Raw genomic sequence first — 20,671 nt, 5'->3', positions numbered from 1 at the left:
AAGTTGTAGGCTTCTTACAGAAATTCTCCTAAAAGATTTATGCTCCAGAAAAGTGAGATGTTCAGCTAGCTCAATGGGCTCCAGATGGTCAAACAGCAGGCAGGCTTTTCCCTTCTTGGAAATCCTCTTCCTCTGTGTAACTCTTCTCATCCAGTCATAGGAAGGACTGCAACAGAAAAACAGGTACAATTCTCATTTCTGTTTGGGTATATGTGAGTGTAGCCCATGGTCTGAACAAATAGTATAAAACTACCAAGAGGCAGACCATGAGCTTTCTGATCTGTGACATCCAGCACATAACAAACACTCAGAGTGAGACCCATTCAGGTGCGTAACAGAAGACAAGAGTTTTGGAGGTGCTACTGCAAATGATAAATAATAGCAGGTTTCTATCAGAAGAAAAGGACAACGCGCTCTTCTTTACGATACAGGAAGCCATAATTTAAAAATGCCTTGGAAATACAAGAAGAACAGGTCACATCAAATTCTGATACAGAATAAAAAAAGACTTGAATAACATCAAGGATTAATTTTTACTCTGTAAGACTACAGGTCCATGAAATAACCGAACAGCAGAAACAGTCAGTCAAAGAGCTAATAAAACAGTAAGAAGTGAGTGGACAAAAAGGCAAATTGTTTGCTTGCAAGCAGTGGAATAATTCCTACCCATATACAGTAAAAGCACTTCAGAGAGCAGAAAGAGGTTGCTAACAATATTTTAAAATGACGATTTAAGAGACAATATTCTTGTGATTTCATGGGTACTGTTCTTGCAGGAAGTCTTGCAACCTTCACTGAGATTAGTAGTGCAGTCCTTCCAGGTTACTATGGCATTTTTTAATAAGGAAAAATCACTATGCATATGCTATATTTTAAAAGAAAATCTACAATACCAGGTGAGATATAAGAGTTGGCCTGGTGATATTTAAAAGGTAACTTTCATTTCAGCGTGTCAAGGAAATAGTAGTGTAATCATTTTGATGCAATAAAAAAAATGTGAATGGTAGAGATTATCCGGTTAAATCACAGAAAAGAAGTACACAGAAAGCCATTAGAAAAAATTAACAAGTTACTGATGAGAGAACAAAAAAGCTTCCCTGAGAAAATGCAAGATTTACACAACATGCCAGTCACTGCATTGCTTGTCATTCTGTATAAAAAAATTATAGGAAAAAAGTAATATTAAACACATAATTGGCACTAGCTTTGTCAGGAAAATTACCTTTTTCCCATTTGTATTAAAAACTTACATACAGATAAGAATCTTCTTTTTATTGTGACAATACAACTAGAATTTCAAATTTTCAGTAACTTCAAATTTAGAAGACAATACAATCTTTTTGTAACTGCTTTTTTGCTCTCTGAAGATCAAGTTTTAATAGTTTTATATTTTGCACAGAACTAGAATTCTGCTGTTACAGAGGCAGACAGAAAGATGTTGAAGCTTACATGCTGGAGATGTCAATGAGACGGATGTGATCCTCATATCCCAGCTGGCTGGCTACTTCTCGAAACTCTTCCGTCAAACGAATCAGCCCAAGATCCAAGTTAAACTCTGCAGGAAATTCCAAAATCCAGTATCTGAAATGCACAGACAGTGGTTAAGAGATGCCCAGGGATTCAGGTGTAACATTCAGTGGCTGCATATATGTACCTTCATTTTATTCTAAAGGACTTACAATATTTCAGAAACACTGGTCTTTGGGCAGAGAGGGTGAGCTACCCCAACTTGTTGCTGCTGTGATTATCTGTGACACTGAAGTGGCAAAAGCCACTTTATCATATAATTTCCTTTGGTTAACTCACTACAGCAGCACCCTTTTGAAAAGTGACATTAAAGTACCTCAGCAACACACACAAAAAAACACATACGTGTCCTGACTCACACTTCCAGGACACCCAAATGACACTCGCAGTTATCCCTTGTCCAAGTGAGACATTTGGGTCTACTCAGAAAAGATTTTTCAAGGAAAATTAAAATTTTAATTGAAATGTGATTCTTCATTTCAAATGAAAATGTGAATTTGAGTGGCAGTTCTACCATGACAACCATGTAAATGAGATGTCTCCTCTGCTATTTAATGAGAGCTTTCCCATAGAAACAAGGTCAGACACAGTTGGTGTGAAGATCAGAACATACCCGACCTGTAATAGCTTTGGCATCACTAACACACTCCTGTCATCATAAGTTATGTAGGTATTGCGTGAACTGAAGTCGACAGCCCAGAGACAATCTTCCTCTACCACACTAGATTACATCTTGAAGCAAAATGTGTCTCTGCTGTGTGGCACTGAACTAGTCTCCCTCCTAGAGGTGTCACACTCAAACACAAGGTAAATTACAGAGCAAATTTTCAATCAGCTTTTTAGGTCAATACAATTGAGTCTTAAAGGCTGGATGGCTCAACGTAAACAATTGTTTTCAAAGCACAGAAATTCACTCTTCACTATGGACTGGAGATCAAATTAAAAAAAAAAAAGAAAAGCTTTATATTTCCATGTTTAATTTTAATCTTTACAAAAAGACATTACATTTATAGCATTCACAGAAGCCTAAAAACAAAATGCCAGAGTACCAGAAGCATGCTTACCTCATGAAATAGCAGATTTTTAATCTGAATTCATTGCAATTCTCCCCATTGGCATCTCTATATGTAGGCTAGTTAAAGAAAGTTTTGTGTGCCTTAATTCAGTAATGATGTTTTTATCCATACAAGACTCTGATGCTAGACCAGCTGAATAAAAAAAGAGTATCAAACTTTTCTTCTAGAGATAACCACAGTATGCTCTGATATTTCATTCACTTTCACAGCATCTTAGGGGACACAGACCATTTCCTGGCTGCCAGTTTTTTTTTTTGCCCTAGGAAAAATTACTCTATTGTACTATTTTGAATATTCTGCTGAACAGTTTCTTGCCAGCTCTGGATAACCAAATACGATAATGCTTCTGATTACTGAAGGCTTTAAGAGGTATAAATGACATGCAGGTGCTTAGCTACCACTGAAAGTTCATACTAGTCCAAGGCCAGCCGTCCATTACGCTTTTGAAAAGTTATCTTGGCATTATATTTCCATTTACTCAAAGTTAATTCAAAGTATGCCTCAGCAAACTTGTACGTATGGAAAAAGTCCACAACCAATAGCACAACTACGCTTACAGACTTCCACCTTTTAGGCTGAAAAAAATCTCACCCCTAAACCTTCTTTGTCATTAATTAATTGACACATTTTTACATGCAGTCACAGAAAAAAACCCTGCTTTTGACATTGGAATGCCTATTTGCAAGACTTCCTAAAAGGATATGTGGACAGAAGCTTGCCAGCCAGCTCTGTGGAAGGCAGATACCACCGGTGCATTAAAAGAAAGGTTCTTGGCAAATGGCTGGAGCACTGATTGCCTTTGTCATCTGCAAAAGAGAAACAAGTGAGTTAACCACATTATTCATGAATAGAGAGGAGCTTTTATTCTTCAAGTGGAGTCAGAGAGAAAGGATCAAAAGTGGAAATGTTTGGTCATTTTCTACCAAAGAGGTAGGAAACAAAACGAAAGCACACAAATGTTCATTTAGTGATAACTACTGATAGATTGTAGTGGTAGGTAAAAAAAAATTTAAAAATCAGTGTAAATTACAGGCCATAGCTAGAAAAACAGGGTATGGATAGCAGTATGCTAAAGGTTATACAAAGAGACTGCCAATAATCCAAAGAACAAATCAAAAATTAGCCTATCAAAAGGGTGGGGAGGTGATTTATGTACAACCACTTCCAATACTTGTTTTATTGCAGCTTTATAGCTTCATGTTAACAATTAGATTGTTAAAAAAGGGATCTGCCTCAAAGAGTTCAATGTCAAAGCAGCACCTCACGTCTGTGTCCCAGGGTCCCTTCTCCAGCTGCTGTACAGACCCTGGTGTCTTTGCAATGTAGCTGCTGAGTCTACACAAGGAGTTATTCCCTGGCAGGCTGGCTGACCATCGGTGTTCCTCAACATCTGCAATCTTAGATTATTCTTTCTCTGTCACTCTTTTAAAAGACTGCAGATGATACGCATGTATGAAACGGGAACAACACATGGACTACACTTGTCAAGAGTGTGTATACCAGGAAGAGAGGCATGATTTCCAACAGAAAACAAGTATATGGGCTCTGCTACCTCTCATTAGGTATTTAGAACATCAGGTTTGATAGCGGTCAACAAACATGGATATATAGGCATGCACTACACTTAGTAGCAAGATCTGCCCCTTAATTATTTCATCTCTCTCACCTTTAGATACCTGTTTCTCTCCACAAGGCGGGGGGGGGGGGAAATCTACACCTTGTTCCAATCTAAAGCTGTCCTGCATTTCAAGAGAATCTAAATGTAGCTTTGTGAATTAAGGCCCCATTTCAAAACATTTAAGTCCATCCATGAATTCATCTGATTGCAATGTGACATATGTCATGATTAATGGTGTTATGGATCAAGGTCTATTTCATCACTTCTTTCCCTCAAACCCGGTACATCACATTTTAATAAGAGTAAAAATATTACATGACCCTTAAGTCATATTCTTGCCAATTACTGCATGATGATTTGGAAAACCTTTCAAAAAATGACTGGTCAGAAGTGCAGCTGTGTAACCACTCAAGACAAAGATCAATGCCAGAAATAACTCCTTGAACAATTCAACTAAACAGTTCTCTTGGTGAAGGCCTGCATTTTAAAAACCACCATACTCACCATTGTGCATTTTCTGTATTAACAAAATTTAATACAGTGTGCATCTGATTAAAATTCCAGCCCATGTGATTCTGGGCCAAAACGAAACACGGAAAATTTTACAGAATAGAAATGTTGTTTGCCAAGGGAAAGACTGGCTAAATCAGAGAAGAGCAGGGGTTATATTATAAGATGAATTTCAAGAACAGAAAAGTAAAATATTGAAAAAGCGTACCAAACTTTTCAATACAAGTGTTCAAAAGCTCATCTAATGTTGCAGCCTTCCCAAGTGTGTTTGACCCCATTGTCCTTTAATCGTTGTCAAAAAATAAGAGACATTTTCAGCAAGTAGAAAGATGCTTCTTCAGCTGCACAGCTTTTTCACTTTATTGTTGCTTGCATTCTTATCTGGACTTCAAGGAAAGTCTGAAGAAAGTAAAAGAAATAATTATATGACTATATGGAAGACTTATCAGGATGCAGTGTTTACAGTTCAACTGATCTTTTCTAGAAACTGTTTTTTCCCCACAAGATACAGACCACGTGAAAGACTGCCACAAGCTTTCCCTACATTCCAGCTTGTGTTTTTAAGTGTTGTCCAATTGTTTGTCCACTAGCACAAAATAAATCCATAGCAAGGGTCATAAAACAGAAACCAGATGGTAAACGAGGGCATGCATGTACAATGACGCACATTTTGTTCAGGTCATTTTATTTACACTTGATAAGTCACTTCTTGTTAATAACTCTGCTTTTATGTTTTTAAGTATAACCATTTTTTTTTTCCCTAAGTTTACCGGTTCATGGTAATGCTAATGGACTTAATTGGCACAGACCACATAAAATGTTTAATGAAGTTCATAGCAAACATTAAATTATGAGGCAATTTTTCCAAGAACTTTAAGATCAGTCCATACACCTTTTAAAAATAAATCTTCCCATGGTAGCTGAACACTGACAAAAAGCTGAACACCTACAGAAATCTACTATGCATTTAATTATCAAATACCCATTTACCTGAAAGATGCACAAAATACCCTGTTACAAGTTTTCAGAAATAATTTTATAGGTTATATTTCAAGAAGAGAAGAAATCAATATTTTACTGTTTATCTGTGACTAAGCCCCACTCCTGCCTGGCCATAACAAGTGTTTGAAATGTGACAAACAATAACAAAGTACATCCAGCAACTTGTCTACAAAAAAAAAGCCAAGAGTAGAGCTGAAATGGTCCTTGAAGAGAAACTATGCAGGAATTTGGAAAATATCTTTTTAGAAGATGTTGCACGTAACATAACTTTTAAACGTTGGTCATGTAAAGCACCGATGAACTATATACCTGCTTTAATTCACCTACAAATATCAAATATCAATTCTTTAAAATCTACCATATCACCGCATACTGTGAATTCAGTCCTGGTAGGACTGATGTCCTTCACCCTTTTTACTAGCGCACCCTGACCCCCTCCCAAATGCCACTGTTACAACAAGCACAGAGTGCTCTGAGCTAAGGTCCCGGTGAACTTGCTGCCCTGCAGATGTCACCGTGGTCCAGCCACCCAAGGGACACCAGGCAGTGGCAGCTTTGCTGGCCCTGCTGGTGCCACCTCAGTCAGCCAGCTCACACCCATGGCATGGGCAGGCATGCGCCTTCCTCAGCAAAAGGCAGGGACAACGTATCCTGGCACAACTCCTACTTCCCAGAAACAGGAGAAAATGCTGCTCATTCAGGCTAGGTCTGCACTACTGAACTGACCATACCCAGCCCGGCTCCCGGGTGCCAAGGCCAACTAGTAGAGGTTGGCCCATATCTATGCCAGTGAAGTCTCAATCTCCCAGAGATCGCCTGTGAAAACTGCCCATTGCTGGCCTTTGCTAACTCCCACTTGCACTTCAGATCCACTTAGGAGACCACTAACTGGTCAGGGACCCTCCAGCAGCACAGCGTATTGTATCCCAGCACGGGAATGTGGGAAAAGTGTCCCATATTGGATAAATCTCCATAGAACCAGCTTCAGAGTCCTGCAGGGCTCAGGCTGCTCTAAGCATGCAGTGGTGTTTTGCTTGGAGAGCCTTCAAAATGCACCATTCAGTCAAAGATACTATTAGTTTTAAATGTATGCCTACAGCCAGATTCTTTCTCATCCCATCCAACAAAGGATTTAGACATGAGACATTTTTCCCTGAAGCTGAGAGAAGGACCCTGCATGAAATAAACTCAGCTCACCAAGCAAGGAGTTTCTACAAGTCAGTGCACACACGCCACAGCAGTGCAAGTCAGCCAAAAGTAAATGTGAGCAGAGGGGTGAGCATCAATCCTGTCCTGCTAGTGCCTTCCTCCTAGCCAGAAGAAAGCAAATTCCCCTGTTTGAGTTTGGTGGTAAAGAACCCCTTCTTGATGGAACACACTTCTGTTTTTCCAGGAATCGAGCAGAGCTCCTATTTGCAACAAATCGGGGAAAAACTACTCCTTCCACACAACAGTAAGCAGCCAGAGCACTCACCGAAGAAAAAGGGGAAGGTGGGTACGCAGCGGCCCTTGGCTTTGAACCAATGCTTGGCATTGTAGCAGGTGTCCTAACAGTTAGCTCTGGGGCTAAGCTGGGCAGGCTCAACCCTTCTTGCTAGAGGTGTGCCGTCACACAAAACCCAAAGTTGTCCAAAGTAAACCAGAGAGAGAATACAGGGAGATATATGGCTCTCTAACCTGCTGGTCAGGCCACACATGAGCCAGGGTTACCCTAGGTTCAGTCTTTCTTCCCAAGACGAAGAAAGTTTTCAAAGTGAAAAAAAAGTAGAGTAGAGCATTTGTTTGGTTTACGTGCTTTGAGAGTTGGCCAGAAGTTGAGCAGTGTTTTTCAAGAGCACAACTTTGTACTTTGGCACCTAACTTTTTCTAGAATCTCTCTTTGGGCATGTTTGTCCTTTTTGACCATCCCCAAATTGTTCTTTAAATGCTTAAATTACTGGCTTGATTTTTCACAGAGCCAGCTATCTAGCTCTTTCAACTTCATCTGAATTAGGTTTTCTTTCAAGAGGACAAAAATAAAGTAAATTTTACATTGGTTATTTAAAAATTTTTTTAGTCATCTCTTCAAAATATAGAATTGAGAAAAGCCACTGCATGTTCTGCCTATCCCTTGAAAATTGCTGAGCATGAAATGTAGGAGGGGAAGAGATTTGATCTGTTTTTTCAGTATTGTCAGTATTACCATCCTCCATAACATATAGCATAGGAGAGTATCATCTCTGTCTTCTGTTGGCAAAAGTATAAAGGCAGCCATACAGTAATTAACAAGTAATGCTCTGTGTAAAACTGCAGGGTTTTTTTTAATTATATGACAACTACTTAACTAGTAGACACCTAGATCCTGATGTTACTGTACCACCCCCCGAAACAGCCTATCTGACCACTAAAGGGTTTTATTCTCACAATGCTTCTAAAAGAAGAATAGATCATTTCCACTGGAGGAAGAACTGTCTGACTGGGGCTAAGCCACATATCCACAGCTGAGCCAAAACCTGATATCACATCTCTTGACTGCAGACTCCAACCACCACAACCATTGCATCATTATTTGTGTGATTAAGCACTTGTGTTCTACTAGAACAATAAACGTCTTGTCTATATTATGCCACAATGGTATCCAACAACACATCACCTCTAGAAATGGATGGGTAAAACACAACTACAAATTTCATCTACATAAATTAAATCAATTATATTCTGATAGTCAATGGTTCAATGCAAGAGAAGCACAAAAAAGAAAAAAATCATAGCTGAGCTTTTCTACATGTAAAGGACTAAAAACTTTTGAAATAAGTGGTTACTATTAAAAAATTGATTGTTGAAGGTACAGTTAGATTTCCAAATTAAGATAACCTAGAGAATCTCTGTCCCCAGGTGCTTCACAACAGAAACATCTCATTGCCATCCAGCTGTTTCAGGAGGATTCAGGAAAGCTGGATAAGAAAAAGAGCTCACTCAATGAGATCACACAGTGAATGATTGCATACTATAATGAAACTAAAAAAATAAATTTTCGCCTTATAATGGAATTATAAATCCTAGTGGGTTTACTGTGGTTAACAGAGGCTATTAAGGACACAGGAGGCACACCATCCTCCACAGCCACCCATTCTCACTTCTTAATCAGGCCACTTGAAATGACAGTCTCCACTGCAAGTCTTGCTGGTAACCCCCCACATGCTGGGAAGGGATTTCAGGGCAATAGTCAGGGATGGATGAAGGCTAAGGCAGTAGGAGTACAATCAATAAAGCCTACAGCTTTGTCTGAAAGCCCACTTTCGTTTAGGTAACAGGTACAACCGTAATAATCCTATGACCCAAGTCATGGTATCAGGCATGTCATTATTTACATAATGAAATCTTACCATTACAGGATGCACAGTTCCTTCTTAGGGGGAAAGCAGAAACATCTGCAGTGATGTGCCCAGAGGTTAGAAGTTCACGATGGGCTGGACTACAGAACATAGAGTCCCTTCCAATTCTTGCCATCACCCCAGCTACTGCATGCACACAGACGATTACTTTGAGCAGATGGCTTTCCTTAAGTACTCTTGTGCTGTGTAATTGCATTGTGTGTTCAACATTTTGGAAGTCTTGAGATGGCACTATTGTGGGCTGTCTTGATAGATGTATTTAAAACAAGTGTGTAGGCTGTGAGCTCTTGAGACAGATGCGGTCAGGTGTAAAACATTCATTTTTTAAAAGAAACAGGATAGATACCCTGCCAGCAAACTTGCAGTTTTATGCAAAAGCTCCAAATGGTGTGAACGAAGTGGGCAGCATGTAGTCAAGTTTTAAATGTTGGCTACTGTCATTAGTAAGACCAAAAGACATCACTTTTACTGCTGGAGGCTACTAAAGGGAGGTCTACACCTACAAGTTACAGCAACTTAACTTAATATTAAAACATCAAGCCAGCACAAATCCCTGTGTGGGCACTTTCACATGGATTTCAAGCAAGTTATATTGGTTACAGGTGCAAGTCAAACCAATAAGTCAGGTTTAAACAGGCTTAAATTTGACATACAGAATAATATTTATTTAGCTAAATGAAATTTAAACAGCTTTTTAGCCAAGCCAAAGTAAATGTACATGTAACATTTTCCTCATTAATTAGAAGTGGGGTATTTTCCTTCTACTTACAGACAATAAATAGAGCCACACACAAACAGTTCAACTTTGACACAGAGGCACCTCTGTTGGTCTCAGTTTACCTTCCAGAGGTCTGCACACAGGAGACTCATATTCTTTACAAGATTAGGACATTCTTGGGGGTTTAAGTAAGCCAGACCTCCCCTCACCTCCTCCACGCCCACACAACACATCACTAAATGCTTGCATTAAACAGCTTCCACCTGGCTGCTGAAGAAAGAGTGCTAAATGTGAGCAGCTGAACAGGAAAATCAAATCAGTAGCAGTATGCAGAAAAAGAAGCAGAGAAGAAATTGAGTGCCATGAGAAAGTTTAAGGGTAACTTCCCTTGCTACACCTTCTTCCTTTATCCTGTCTTTCTCATGTTCAGGGCAGGCTCTTCAGTACAGAGTTCATCTGCTCCCTGTGGTGGAGGCTCTTGCAATGAGGCCCTTTCTTGTGATCAGTCTCCACACATATTAGTGTAATTACCATAATAAGAACCCCAGCTGGGACACATAATGGCTGCAGCTTTGCCTACACAGGTGCAATTGAGACATCTGTTTGGGCTTAAGTCAACAGAGGTCCTAGGTTGCCCAGTGCATAGTTCCTGAAGCTTTTCCCCTCCAAGCAGTTAAATATTTCTTGTAGGTGCTCAGTACCAGTTTATTTATTACAGTACACACAAGTCCGTTTCTAGAAAACCCTCAGCAAGTGATATATGTGGTCAGGTTTATCCAGCGTCTGACATGTGCCGAAGCTGTGCTAGGCAGGAAAGGGCAGTGATGTTGGGCTGTCAGGGAGCTGAATGCCACCACTTCTGTCCCAGTCCATGACCTCAACCATCACATGCAGCTGGCTGCAGGATGGCACATCTGGCTTATCGATGATATTTGTCATGTGGAGCAAGGACATAGAACAAGGGAGAGATTATGGCACCAGGAATGCAAGATCCAAGCCTTGCTGGAGCAAGAGAGGAATGAAAATGAAATATGAGAGCCTTGGGCTCATCCGATGTGACTCACCAGTACTTATTCACCTTTGCTACACACCTTCAGACAGTAGTTACACAATAAACCACAGTAACTGTCTGCACCCTATTACTTTGATTCACCCTTTTTCTGGATCAAAGGGGAACTTCAAAAGACCCTAAACAGAGTGGGATGTCCCTGTCTCAAAAGGGGAGAGGATGGGAGGATGGTTAAGCGTACACTGCTGGTGGATGGCTAAAGCCAAACCTCATACTAACAAGAGACACTGCACAGGGAATGTTAGTGGCTCCACAGCTCTACAGGCTCCATGGGATAAAGTTCTACCTACTCCATTTCACTCACCTCCTCCAAACCAGTGTAATCACTGTAAAACTTAATTCATTGCCAATTAACATAAACATTTATTTGCTGATTTGGGTATTGGGAAACAAAGAAGACAAACATTAAAACACTTTTCCTCTGGAAAGTCCCAGGCTCAGCTTCACTCCAGATACCACTCCTTCCCCCTTGTTATTGCTGCAGGTTGCACCCAGTCCCTTCGGTGAGACAATGAGCAGTGCAGGAGGTCAGGGTCAGTACACAGCAGTTTCTCTCTGCTGCTCCTTCCTTCTCACTCTTGTTTCATGCTCCGGCATGGGTCCTCTATGGGCCACAGTCCCTTCAGAGGTGTTCCTCCTCTGGCATGGGCTTATCCATGGGCCACAGTCCCTGCAAGGAAGTGCCTGCTTTGCCACAGAGCACCTCCTCATCCTCTGGCTTTGTTATTCCCTCCTCCTCTCCATTCTCTCATTCTTTCTGTGTTCCTTCCCCTTTGGCATTTTCTGCCTTTTCCTAAATATGTTCTCACAGAGGTGTTACTGAGTGGGCTGATGGGCTCAGCTGTGGCCTGTGATGGGCCCCTTGCAAAGACAGCTGGAAGCAGCTGTGCCTGGCACGGGGCAGCCCCTGGCCTGGCCCCACAGAGGCCATGCCTGCAGCCCCCTTGCTGCCAAACCCGTGTCATTTACATCCAATAGAACCTCTAAGGGACGAGCATTTTTCGCCCTAGTACAAAAGTATGCAAGTTACAAATTGTCAAAATGTATTTCATTATGCTTAATTTTGAGAGAAGAGTCCACTGGGCTAAGTATTTGCTTTCAGGTCATCAGAGGTCACCCAATTAATATAGAAGAGTATTATAAATGATTTCTAGACATCTACTCTTCTATAGGAACAGCAGTTAAGTGAATAGGACCATAGGTAAGAAACCAAGTGGATATACAGATCCACTCATATGCACTACCAAACTCTTAGCTCAGAGGCACATAATGCCTTGTAAAGTTCATAAATTAGCATATGGGGTACAATACATGCTGACCTAACATAGAAAAGAAGTTTACAGAAATATTGAGGAATGTTAATGGGTAGTCACATGACCAAATACTTTCAGTAATCAGAAAGTCACTTGATTAAGGCTTGAGCTGCTTAGACAGCATTTTGTTTATCATTCTTATCTCTTTCTGTGAAATATAACCAAGATGGTTTCTGAGACAACAGAAAAAACCCCACAGGTTTCCTCACTTATAAACTCCCTAAAATAATGGATACCTTGATAACTGGATTTGTAAAAACAACAAAGATTTCATTCTCAATTGCAATTCTAGCATTTTATGGAACTGGTTATCTACCATACTTCGGCTTTGTCCCATCCACTTCTGTATTTGTTTCCTCAATTTATTGTGTTGGCATTTGCCTCTGTAACTCCAGCTAATAATGGCAGTAAAATCTGAACTTACATCCCTGAGTTACTCTATGTACTACGATGATGACATCTTACTTCGATTTTCCATGGCTCAGGCTAGTACAATTGCCCAAAATGCATCAGGTTAAAAGGAAGACCTAATGTCTTTAGTTCATCTTCAAAACAAGGAAAACTTTCAGCCACAGTTCTCAGTAGATTTATCACAAAAATTGTTTCGCTATTCCCAGTAAAGCAAAAATAAAATTACAAACATCAAACATTTGATTAACTTATATGACACCAGGGGATGCAGCTCTTCTGAGAATCTTTGCCCTTCAGACACGTTCGAGATCTCCAACACCAAAGTACAACCCGTCAGGACAGGATGGTTAACAGCAATAAGAGTTCACATACTCTAACTCAATCTTTTTTCAGAAACCAAATCAATGCACTGTCAATACCTCTTACAAGTTATAATACTGCCCGTAAGCCTTCAGGGAAACTCTTGGCAATTCCCTCTGCTATTCATAGACTTGCATACAGCTCTTTACGGTCTTTCATGAATAAGTCTGCTTTGTTAACCTAGTCACATAGGTCAAGTCAGGGGGAAAAAACACCTTATCAGCATATATTCTTGACTGGTTACATGTTACATGCCTTGAATGAGAGTGGACCAGCCAAGAAAAAACGTTTTTTTAGTCATTTTAAAACACATATGGGGAAATAATCAAGATTTCAACTCTGAAAGACAAAGGCCCAGTATATTTATTATCATATATGTTACAAAATATTTTAATATTTTATTATTATTTACCTTTGCCAACTATATTCTCTTAAAGCCAAGCTAGAAAAATCACACTGATTTATCAATTAGATTACTAAGAAATCCTAGGCACTATTTACATAGACCTCCTGATATGTTCATCTTGGAAATCTACATTTTCCCCCACAGAGCTTATTTCATCTCATTTTTAACTAAGCCAAAATTCTGCAGTAGCATAGTCCCTGGGTAGTGTCTTTTTTGAAACTGTTAAATCTTCCACGGGTTATGACAGTTTTAAAAGTCAACATTACTTTCAATTTCATACCACTTTTCAATCAATTTTAGGGCAAAGAGGAACCATAAGAGTCTCTAACTTGTGTTAAAATTCAGTAAGTTTGGTATCAAAGTTCTTGTCTGATAAACCCATGGCTTCCAAATTGATTTTTCCTTGGAAGAAGCTTTTTCACTCCATATAATTCTGTCATTTCCAGTTATTTCCCACTGTAGACTAACTGCTCATGGCACAATACTTTCTAGGCCCACGCTGATAGACAGCCACATTGCAAACACCTGTGCCACACATTATAATGATGCCACAGGAATTACAGACACGAACGGAGCTTCTCAAGCATGTCAAGCTCTACAGGCTTGTGCTGGTCACCCAAACAGCAGAGATTATAGCTAAGTCCCCCAGAAAGCAAGATGCTAAGACACATTCCCCCTTCCTTTTTCCATCTCTGCAGCTATATTGTATCAAGACAAGATAAAATTATTATCTGCAGTCACAGACATCAGTGAAGGGAGATTTCAACACCTCCTACCTACCTGCTGTCATTGCCAGCATCAATGACCATATCTGATTTCCCACACTTTCTGGTTTCCGGTGTTCCCCTAGCTGAAGAACAACTGCAGTTACTTTATATCTTACAAAAGCAAGGGAATCACTTTGTGAAGAGAGGAGGTTAAGCGCATGTTTATTTTTTCTTCTTCATGCCTGTTATCCCATACGTTACCTCACATCTCTCCCCATGAATTCACAACCTATACCTATCCTGGTGTGAGGAGTGGCCTCCCTGTGTAGCAAGAGCAGTTTTGCTGCTGACCTTTCCTCCTGTGACTACAACCAAAATATGTGTCGGCTTCAGAAATATCTTGACCACACATTTACAGCCTGGGAAGTACTTATCAGTGCAGTAAATTGAAGGCAGCAACTGGCAAAACAATAAAGGCAGGAAGAGGCTTTCAGAGACACGTAACGGGAAGCTGGATGTTCAAGATGGAGCAAGACAGAGTTAAAAGGACAGAGGGGCAGGACAGGAACTTCGGCTCCTTTTGCTTATTTGGCTGTTACAGTGCATTTCTAATGGAATCATCCTTTATTTTCCCTTTGATGAAGGTAGAAAATGGTTCACATGTAACTGCTATTTCCCCATAGATGTGCTAATAGGTCCCAGAGAAGGAGAGAGACTAGACCAGTTGCTAATGGTCAGTAACTCTTCTCACGCCCTTGTGGCACCTTCCCATTCATTTGAGAACAGTTGCTCTTTAAAGAGAGAATGCAAATTAAAATGGTATGCCAGAAAACACTGATAGACACCCATGACAGTAGACAGACCCGCTGTGTGACCCCAGGAGCTCATGCCAATTGCTGTCTACTGCACGCTCCCATGAATCAGAGATGCCTGCCTTTGGCGTGATGCTACGGTTTTGCATCTGCAGAAGTCACCAATGACTCACAACTCGCAAGCAGGCGTGCAAAAAAGCTGGTAGAGTAAAAACACAGCCTGGAGGTCAGGAGAGATTTAGCATCTTTCTTTGTGAGATTCTGTCAACAGATGTTGAATGTCAAAATACACACGCAATTCCTTACATCTGGTTATTTTCTATGAGTTTCCCTTTGGAAGATGGGTGAAACAGTGGCAGGCTTCGGAATTTTTAATGATGCGGACAGGGTATTTTAAACACAGGCATACAGTGTTTCTTAAGCCAGTTCACAGTTTTTTAAAATAGTAAGCCTTCAACAGAGAAGAGCGAGGAAGAGGTTATTGCTCTTTCTAGTGTGTCTGATCAGATTTTGTACTTTTTTCCAGAGGTAACAAAGCAACCATCAGTCAGCTGACTAAACCTTGTTTCCTTACCAAGTGGTCTACTAAGAAACACACACTGGTTAGTACAATCGTACGAAGACACGCAGTCTAAAACTGTTTACAACACAAGTCATCTACAGAGTACAGGATATGAGAACAGTGTCACCACAGTTGATTCCTATATTGAAGCTTTTGTAACAGCGTGATATTAATAACCACGTACTTTCCTAACAATAACACTGTTTGCAGCCAACAAGTTAAATGTCTTCTTTAAAAAGAGAGTAATGGCAACACAGAAGTTTCTCATTAAAAGACTTGAAACACAAACACAAGCTCATCTGAAGATGGTGCTATATATAAAAATATACAGAACAGCAAGACAATTAGAAAAAGAGGAAGGAGCAGTGTAAAAAAAAAATCCATCTTGAAGAAAAAAAGAGGAAAACCATGTTGCAGCTCCTGCCTTAATAAGTAATACATTAAAGAAGTAATTTTGATCTTTAGTTTGCTAATACTATTTTGGTAGTTAAATATTTATTTTATGAAAGAATATTTAACACAGGATTGCAGCTACACAAATATCCCATTTCCACAATCACAGAACAGGAAAACAGGACTTCAGAGAAACAAACCTTACCAAAACCCATTGGTTAAAGTTGCAATGCTTGTATTTAAGATACAACACTGTAATTCTCTAAACCTCATGTATTTGTAGTGCAACCTGTATTTTCTGCCTAAAAGAGTAAGAACTGTAGAAAATCACAAAGTATCTACTTTGTAGAGATGCTATACCAAAGATTTACCATTATTTGCAAAGCAACAAGAGCATTTGCTGTAGCTGTAACAGTTGAGAATCACATACTCCAACAAGTATCTTTTTGGCTCTGTGGATAAAACCCTTTCAGTTAAACAGTAGCATAACCCTTTGGAGTGGCTGGTTCAGGCCATCCCAAATACCTATCGCTCTCATGAGTGACTTGAAAGACACTTATTAAATTCATCCAAGCCTGTTTGTTTTGTATTTATGGAGGAAACTCATAACTATTTCCTTCTTAGCATATATTTATCAAATATAAGGAGTTTATCAGAATTTCTTGAAGGGTCTGCTTAACTCCTATAATGATTAAGAAAAATAAATATCCTGTGGCTAGGTGGTAAAATTAATATGAAGTAAAAAAAGTGGTCAAGTAAGGGGAGGAAATTAAAGAGTGGGAGGTGTTGGGAAGATCTTGATGTAGAAGCTGATAAAGTCTTAGGGACTTGTTTTCCCTCCCTCAGTATTAGGCATTGAAAGAATGACTGCTGTTGCAGTCACATTTTCAAAACAGCTCACTCCTTTTCAAGCTTATTTACAGGAATGAATTAGATTTCTATAAACACTAGTATTCCAGATAACTGTGCCCAAGTCAGAATTTATACCAAGTTCTGAATCAATATAGTTAGATCAGTGCAAGAATTCCAAAAGGAGCAGATTTTGAAACACAGACATGAAGCAAATTGCAAAAGAGCGTTTACTTAAGATATATTAATCTGAAAACCACCTCTCTTATTTTGGTTCCGCAATGTGACCTGAGAACTAGATCCAAAAAAAGGATTAAGTGCCCAAATCCTGGCTCCCTTTCACTTCCAGGGCCTGACTCCAGGGGTGTGATTTTCAGTCTGGTCTCTCACTTCTCACCTCCTCATCCCAGAAGGTGACTGCCTAGAGCTTTTAGCCTCTTTCTGCATTTTCAGTATTAAAGTCCCCAAATGCCCAGCAGTGGACTTCTAGAAGCCTATGACAGTCAGCAAGCCCAAGCAGCTCCCTGCCTAGGTCAGTCCTAAATCCTTTTGGGATCTGTACACCAAAAACTCCTCTGCCTTGCCTGTGGTAAGCATCCTCTGGTCACACCTAGCACATCACTTCCATACTAGATGGGAGCAGCTGTGATACCCGAGCTCTTTATCCAAGACCTCTGAACACTCCTTAAAGCTGTGAGACATACAGGATCAATCATTCCCATTAGTGGAATGATTGTAAATATCCCACTGTCTTGGCTGAGACTGCAGAGTAGATTTATCAGCCCCAGAACATTAACAAAATTCCATATTAAATAAAATAATCGACTCTCTTTGGGCTGCAGGTACGAGCATGACTGCATAATTTAAGGGGAAGAGCACTCACTCAAGAAGAGGGAATTCTAGTTCCTGCCCCAATGCCTACTTAAGATAAAAATATATGGACAGTCATTAGGGCAGGGCCTGGAAACCAAGAGTTTTAGGAAGGGTGGCAGCTGTTCCAGGAAGTATGTGTTCATGAATTCAGTAAAGCAGAGCATGAGTAACCAAGATAAAGTAGGCAAGACACCTTTAGCAGAGGAGATTATTATTAGTCTTTTAAGGAAGCTATTTCATGCACAGTGTGATAAGGCTGGAATGTCATGGCTATTCTGATTCGGATGACAAAAATCACGATACATCCAGACAGTAAATTGACTCAAGCCCTAGTCCAGCAAAGATTTTCTGATGTATTTGCCCCAGTGGTAATCAATTACATATTTGCATAAAATGTTTTTTTCTACTTCCCACTAGCAACACCAGAAATTTCCAAACTAGCTCTGGGTCTAAATTTTAGGTCGCTGCAAAACAAACAGAACTCACAGATGCATGCTATATGAACCAGCACCAAGATTATGGATTGGGTGGACCTAAGTGAATTATGGGTTATGAATGGAAGCCTATCTGTAATAATGCTATTTCAGATGAAGGATATTCAATTTGGTGAGACCAGAGTTTAAGCTGCAGAAATGTTATGTCTTTTTAAAGAATATGAAAAAGAATATAGCGTCATGACAAAGAATATATGCAACCTTGGGTGATGTGTCAAAGGCAGCCTCATCAACATGTTTAGCAAGCACACAAATATACCCAGTATAAGTCAGGTTCGATCTATTTGACCATATCATTTATGACTTAATTAAATACTAGCCTCTAAGACTGATTTCCCCTGCTTCAGGCATGGGGAGCAAAATACTCTTCAGAAGGAATGGAAAATCCTTACTCAACTTGGAGATCCTGTTCCTGCACACATTTCCCATACTCCAGACTCTCTCGCACAAGCCCACTGCTACTCTGAGTGGAACATCTGTTTCCATAGTAGGGGTTGAAAAGGGAGGCAGTTTTAACAGTAGTGGAAGGAGTGGTATATGAAAATACATTGATATACATAACGTGTAATACCAATATGTATCAACTACTGGTATATTAAGATCAGTACGACTTTTGTGGTAGTTCAAAGCAGACATACTACTGAATCACTAATATTAAATTTGTGTTAATGTAAGATGATACGGTTATTTTCTGTTTGTAGGTACTAAATACATAAAGTATTTAAACAAGAATAGCTCAGGTTTCACTAATTTTGCACAGATTATTGTGCCTGGCAGGTGTTTGAGATGTTGAAGCCTTCTCTCCTTGCCTGAGAAACTCCAGATCATTAGTAAAGAGAATATGCATAAATCACAGGTGGGAGTACACTGTACTCAGTGTAGAGAGAGTCAAACCATTTCACCTATTTGAATGTGGTCAGAGGATGCTGCAGCAAGGGGAGCAGTTATTCAGAGAAGTGAGACAGCAGATGGCCACCAAAACAACCAGTGTAATTCCCAGGGGTAATTGTATTTTCTGCTGAGCTGTAAACATCAGTCGTGTGGGTATTTCCACACGCCCACACTTTGATCCTGACCCCATACACACCTACATGCAAGCTGAACTTTCTGATGGGACCACTCATGAGTTCAGCTCAGCAAACATCTATGCATTTGCAGGATTAGTCTTTGTATCTGAACTGGACTCACCAAGTCTGTTTTGTTGGTATTGCCAGTGCTTGTTACCTGATATACTTTTACCTTCATTACAAGAGGAAAGTGATGTCCCAATGCCTGTAATCTGGTGGTCAGGTGTTTTTTAGATATGTTATACCAATAAACAAACCTACTAATGAAAAAGTACTACTGCACTGGCTATTCACACAGAACATTAAAAACGCAGAGAAGAACAATGAACTGCAAAAATCAGAAGATCTGAGAATTTGTTTCAGCTTTTTTATTCAAACACTTGGGTATAAGACATTGCCATTCCTGACTTAAAAGAGAAGACCAACATGATAATGTCTATCAAATTTAGTAGTGAAAAGTGATTATACCACAAATATGTTAATGGAAAACATTCTGTGCAAGTTGTTTTGAGTACCTATACAAATGTTCTGCAGCCAGGCCCGGGCAGCTTAGGAAAAAAAGAAAACCACACAAGTACTCTTCAACATTTTTAAAAGTAGTTTCCTCTCTTTATTAAGGGACATCCTGGGAGTGGCTCCTCTGTATAATGGCATTTTCAACTAGAGAGAGGGGCTGACAAAACTGTGGTTACTCTTCAGCTAGATGTTTTGCTATAGAGCACAAGTATGCCCATTCAGAGAATGGTAAGGCTGCCTTGATAATTTCCTTAGAGTAAAGGAAAAGTATTTAACCAGAACCTTACAAGGCTCTTGGTGATATGAGTATGCACTGAGCTTCTGCAGAGGTACAGCAATGGTCACGCTGTTACCACATATCCTCTACTATGTAATAAAAAAAAATCCAGGATGAACAATTTCTGTTAGGTATTGGACTTTCTGGAGATGCATCAATAGGAAATGCAAGGGCTGAGCACTTCCCCAAACAACGCATGCTGAAATTTAATGCATGTACTTCATGCCTATGCAAACCTGCCTTAACTTACATGAACGTAATGGGAGGTTATATTCACAAAGCTGAGCATGTGTTTTTGTGAGATCAGGATATTATAAAGTGATATAAAAGAGTGGTGGTACAGAGGCTGTGTCTTCTGCTCAAGCACAATATCAGCGTGTGCTCCAGTGGTATTCCATGACTGGTGCTGCAGTAACAGATGTTGCAGCAGGGAACTGGGGCTGTTCAGTCTGGAGAAGAGGAGGCTGAAGGGAGACCTTATTGCTCTCTACACCTACCTGAAAGAGGGTTGTGGCGACGTGGGTGTTGGTCTCTTCTCCCAACTAACTAGTGATAGGACGAGAGGAAATGGCCTCAATTTGCGACAGGGGAGGTTTAGATTGGATATTAGGAAACATTTCTTCACCGAGAGAGTGGTCAAGCATTGGAACAGGCTGCCCAGGGAGGTGGTGGAGCCACCATCTCTGGAAGTGTTCAAAAAACGTGTGGATGTGGCGCTTCGGGACATGGTTTAGGGG

General features: G+C 40.0%; 1 protein-coding gene across 1 annotated transcript in view; it reads right to left on the bottom strand.

Annotated features, from left to right (window-relative positions):
* Positions 1–5,009, bottom strand: part of RASGRP3 (RAS guanyl releasing protein 3) — a gene marked incomplete at both ends in the record, with an annotated part of 30,515 nt that extends 25,506 nt beyond the window's left edge. The window contains 5 exons of the mRNA XM_081998589.1: positions 19–166; positions 1,450–1,581; positions 2,592–2,648; positions 3,292–3,409; positions 4,940–5,009. Of these exons, the coding sequence (XP_081854715.1) occupies positions 19–166; positions 1,450–1,581; positions 2,592–2,648; positions 3,292–3,409; positions 4,940–5,009 (525 nt within the window). The remainder of the gene's footprint in view (positions 1–18; positions 167–1,449; positions 1,582–2,591; positions 2,649–3,291; positions 3,410–4,939) is intronic.
* Positions 5,010–20,671: the final 15,662 nt, after the last annotated feature.

This window comes from Phaethon aethereus (assembly GCF_964289735.1).
Source record: "Phaethon aethereus genome assembly, chromosome: 3".
Taxonomy (NCBI): domain Eukaryota; kingdom Metazoa; phylum Chordata; class Aves; order Phaethontiformes; family Phaethontidae; genus Phaethon; species Phaethon aethereus.
Note: the sequence above shows the minus strand (reverse complement) of the source record. Positions and strands in the feature narration are given on the sequence as shown.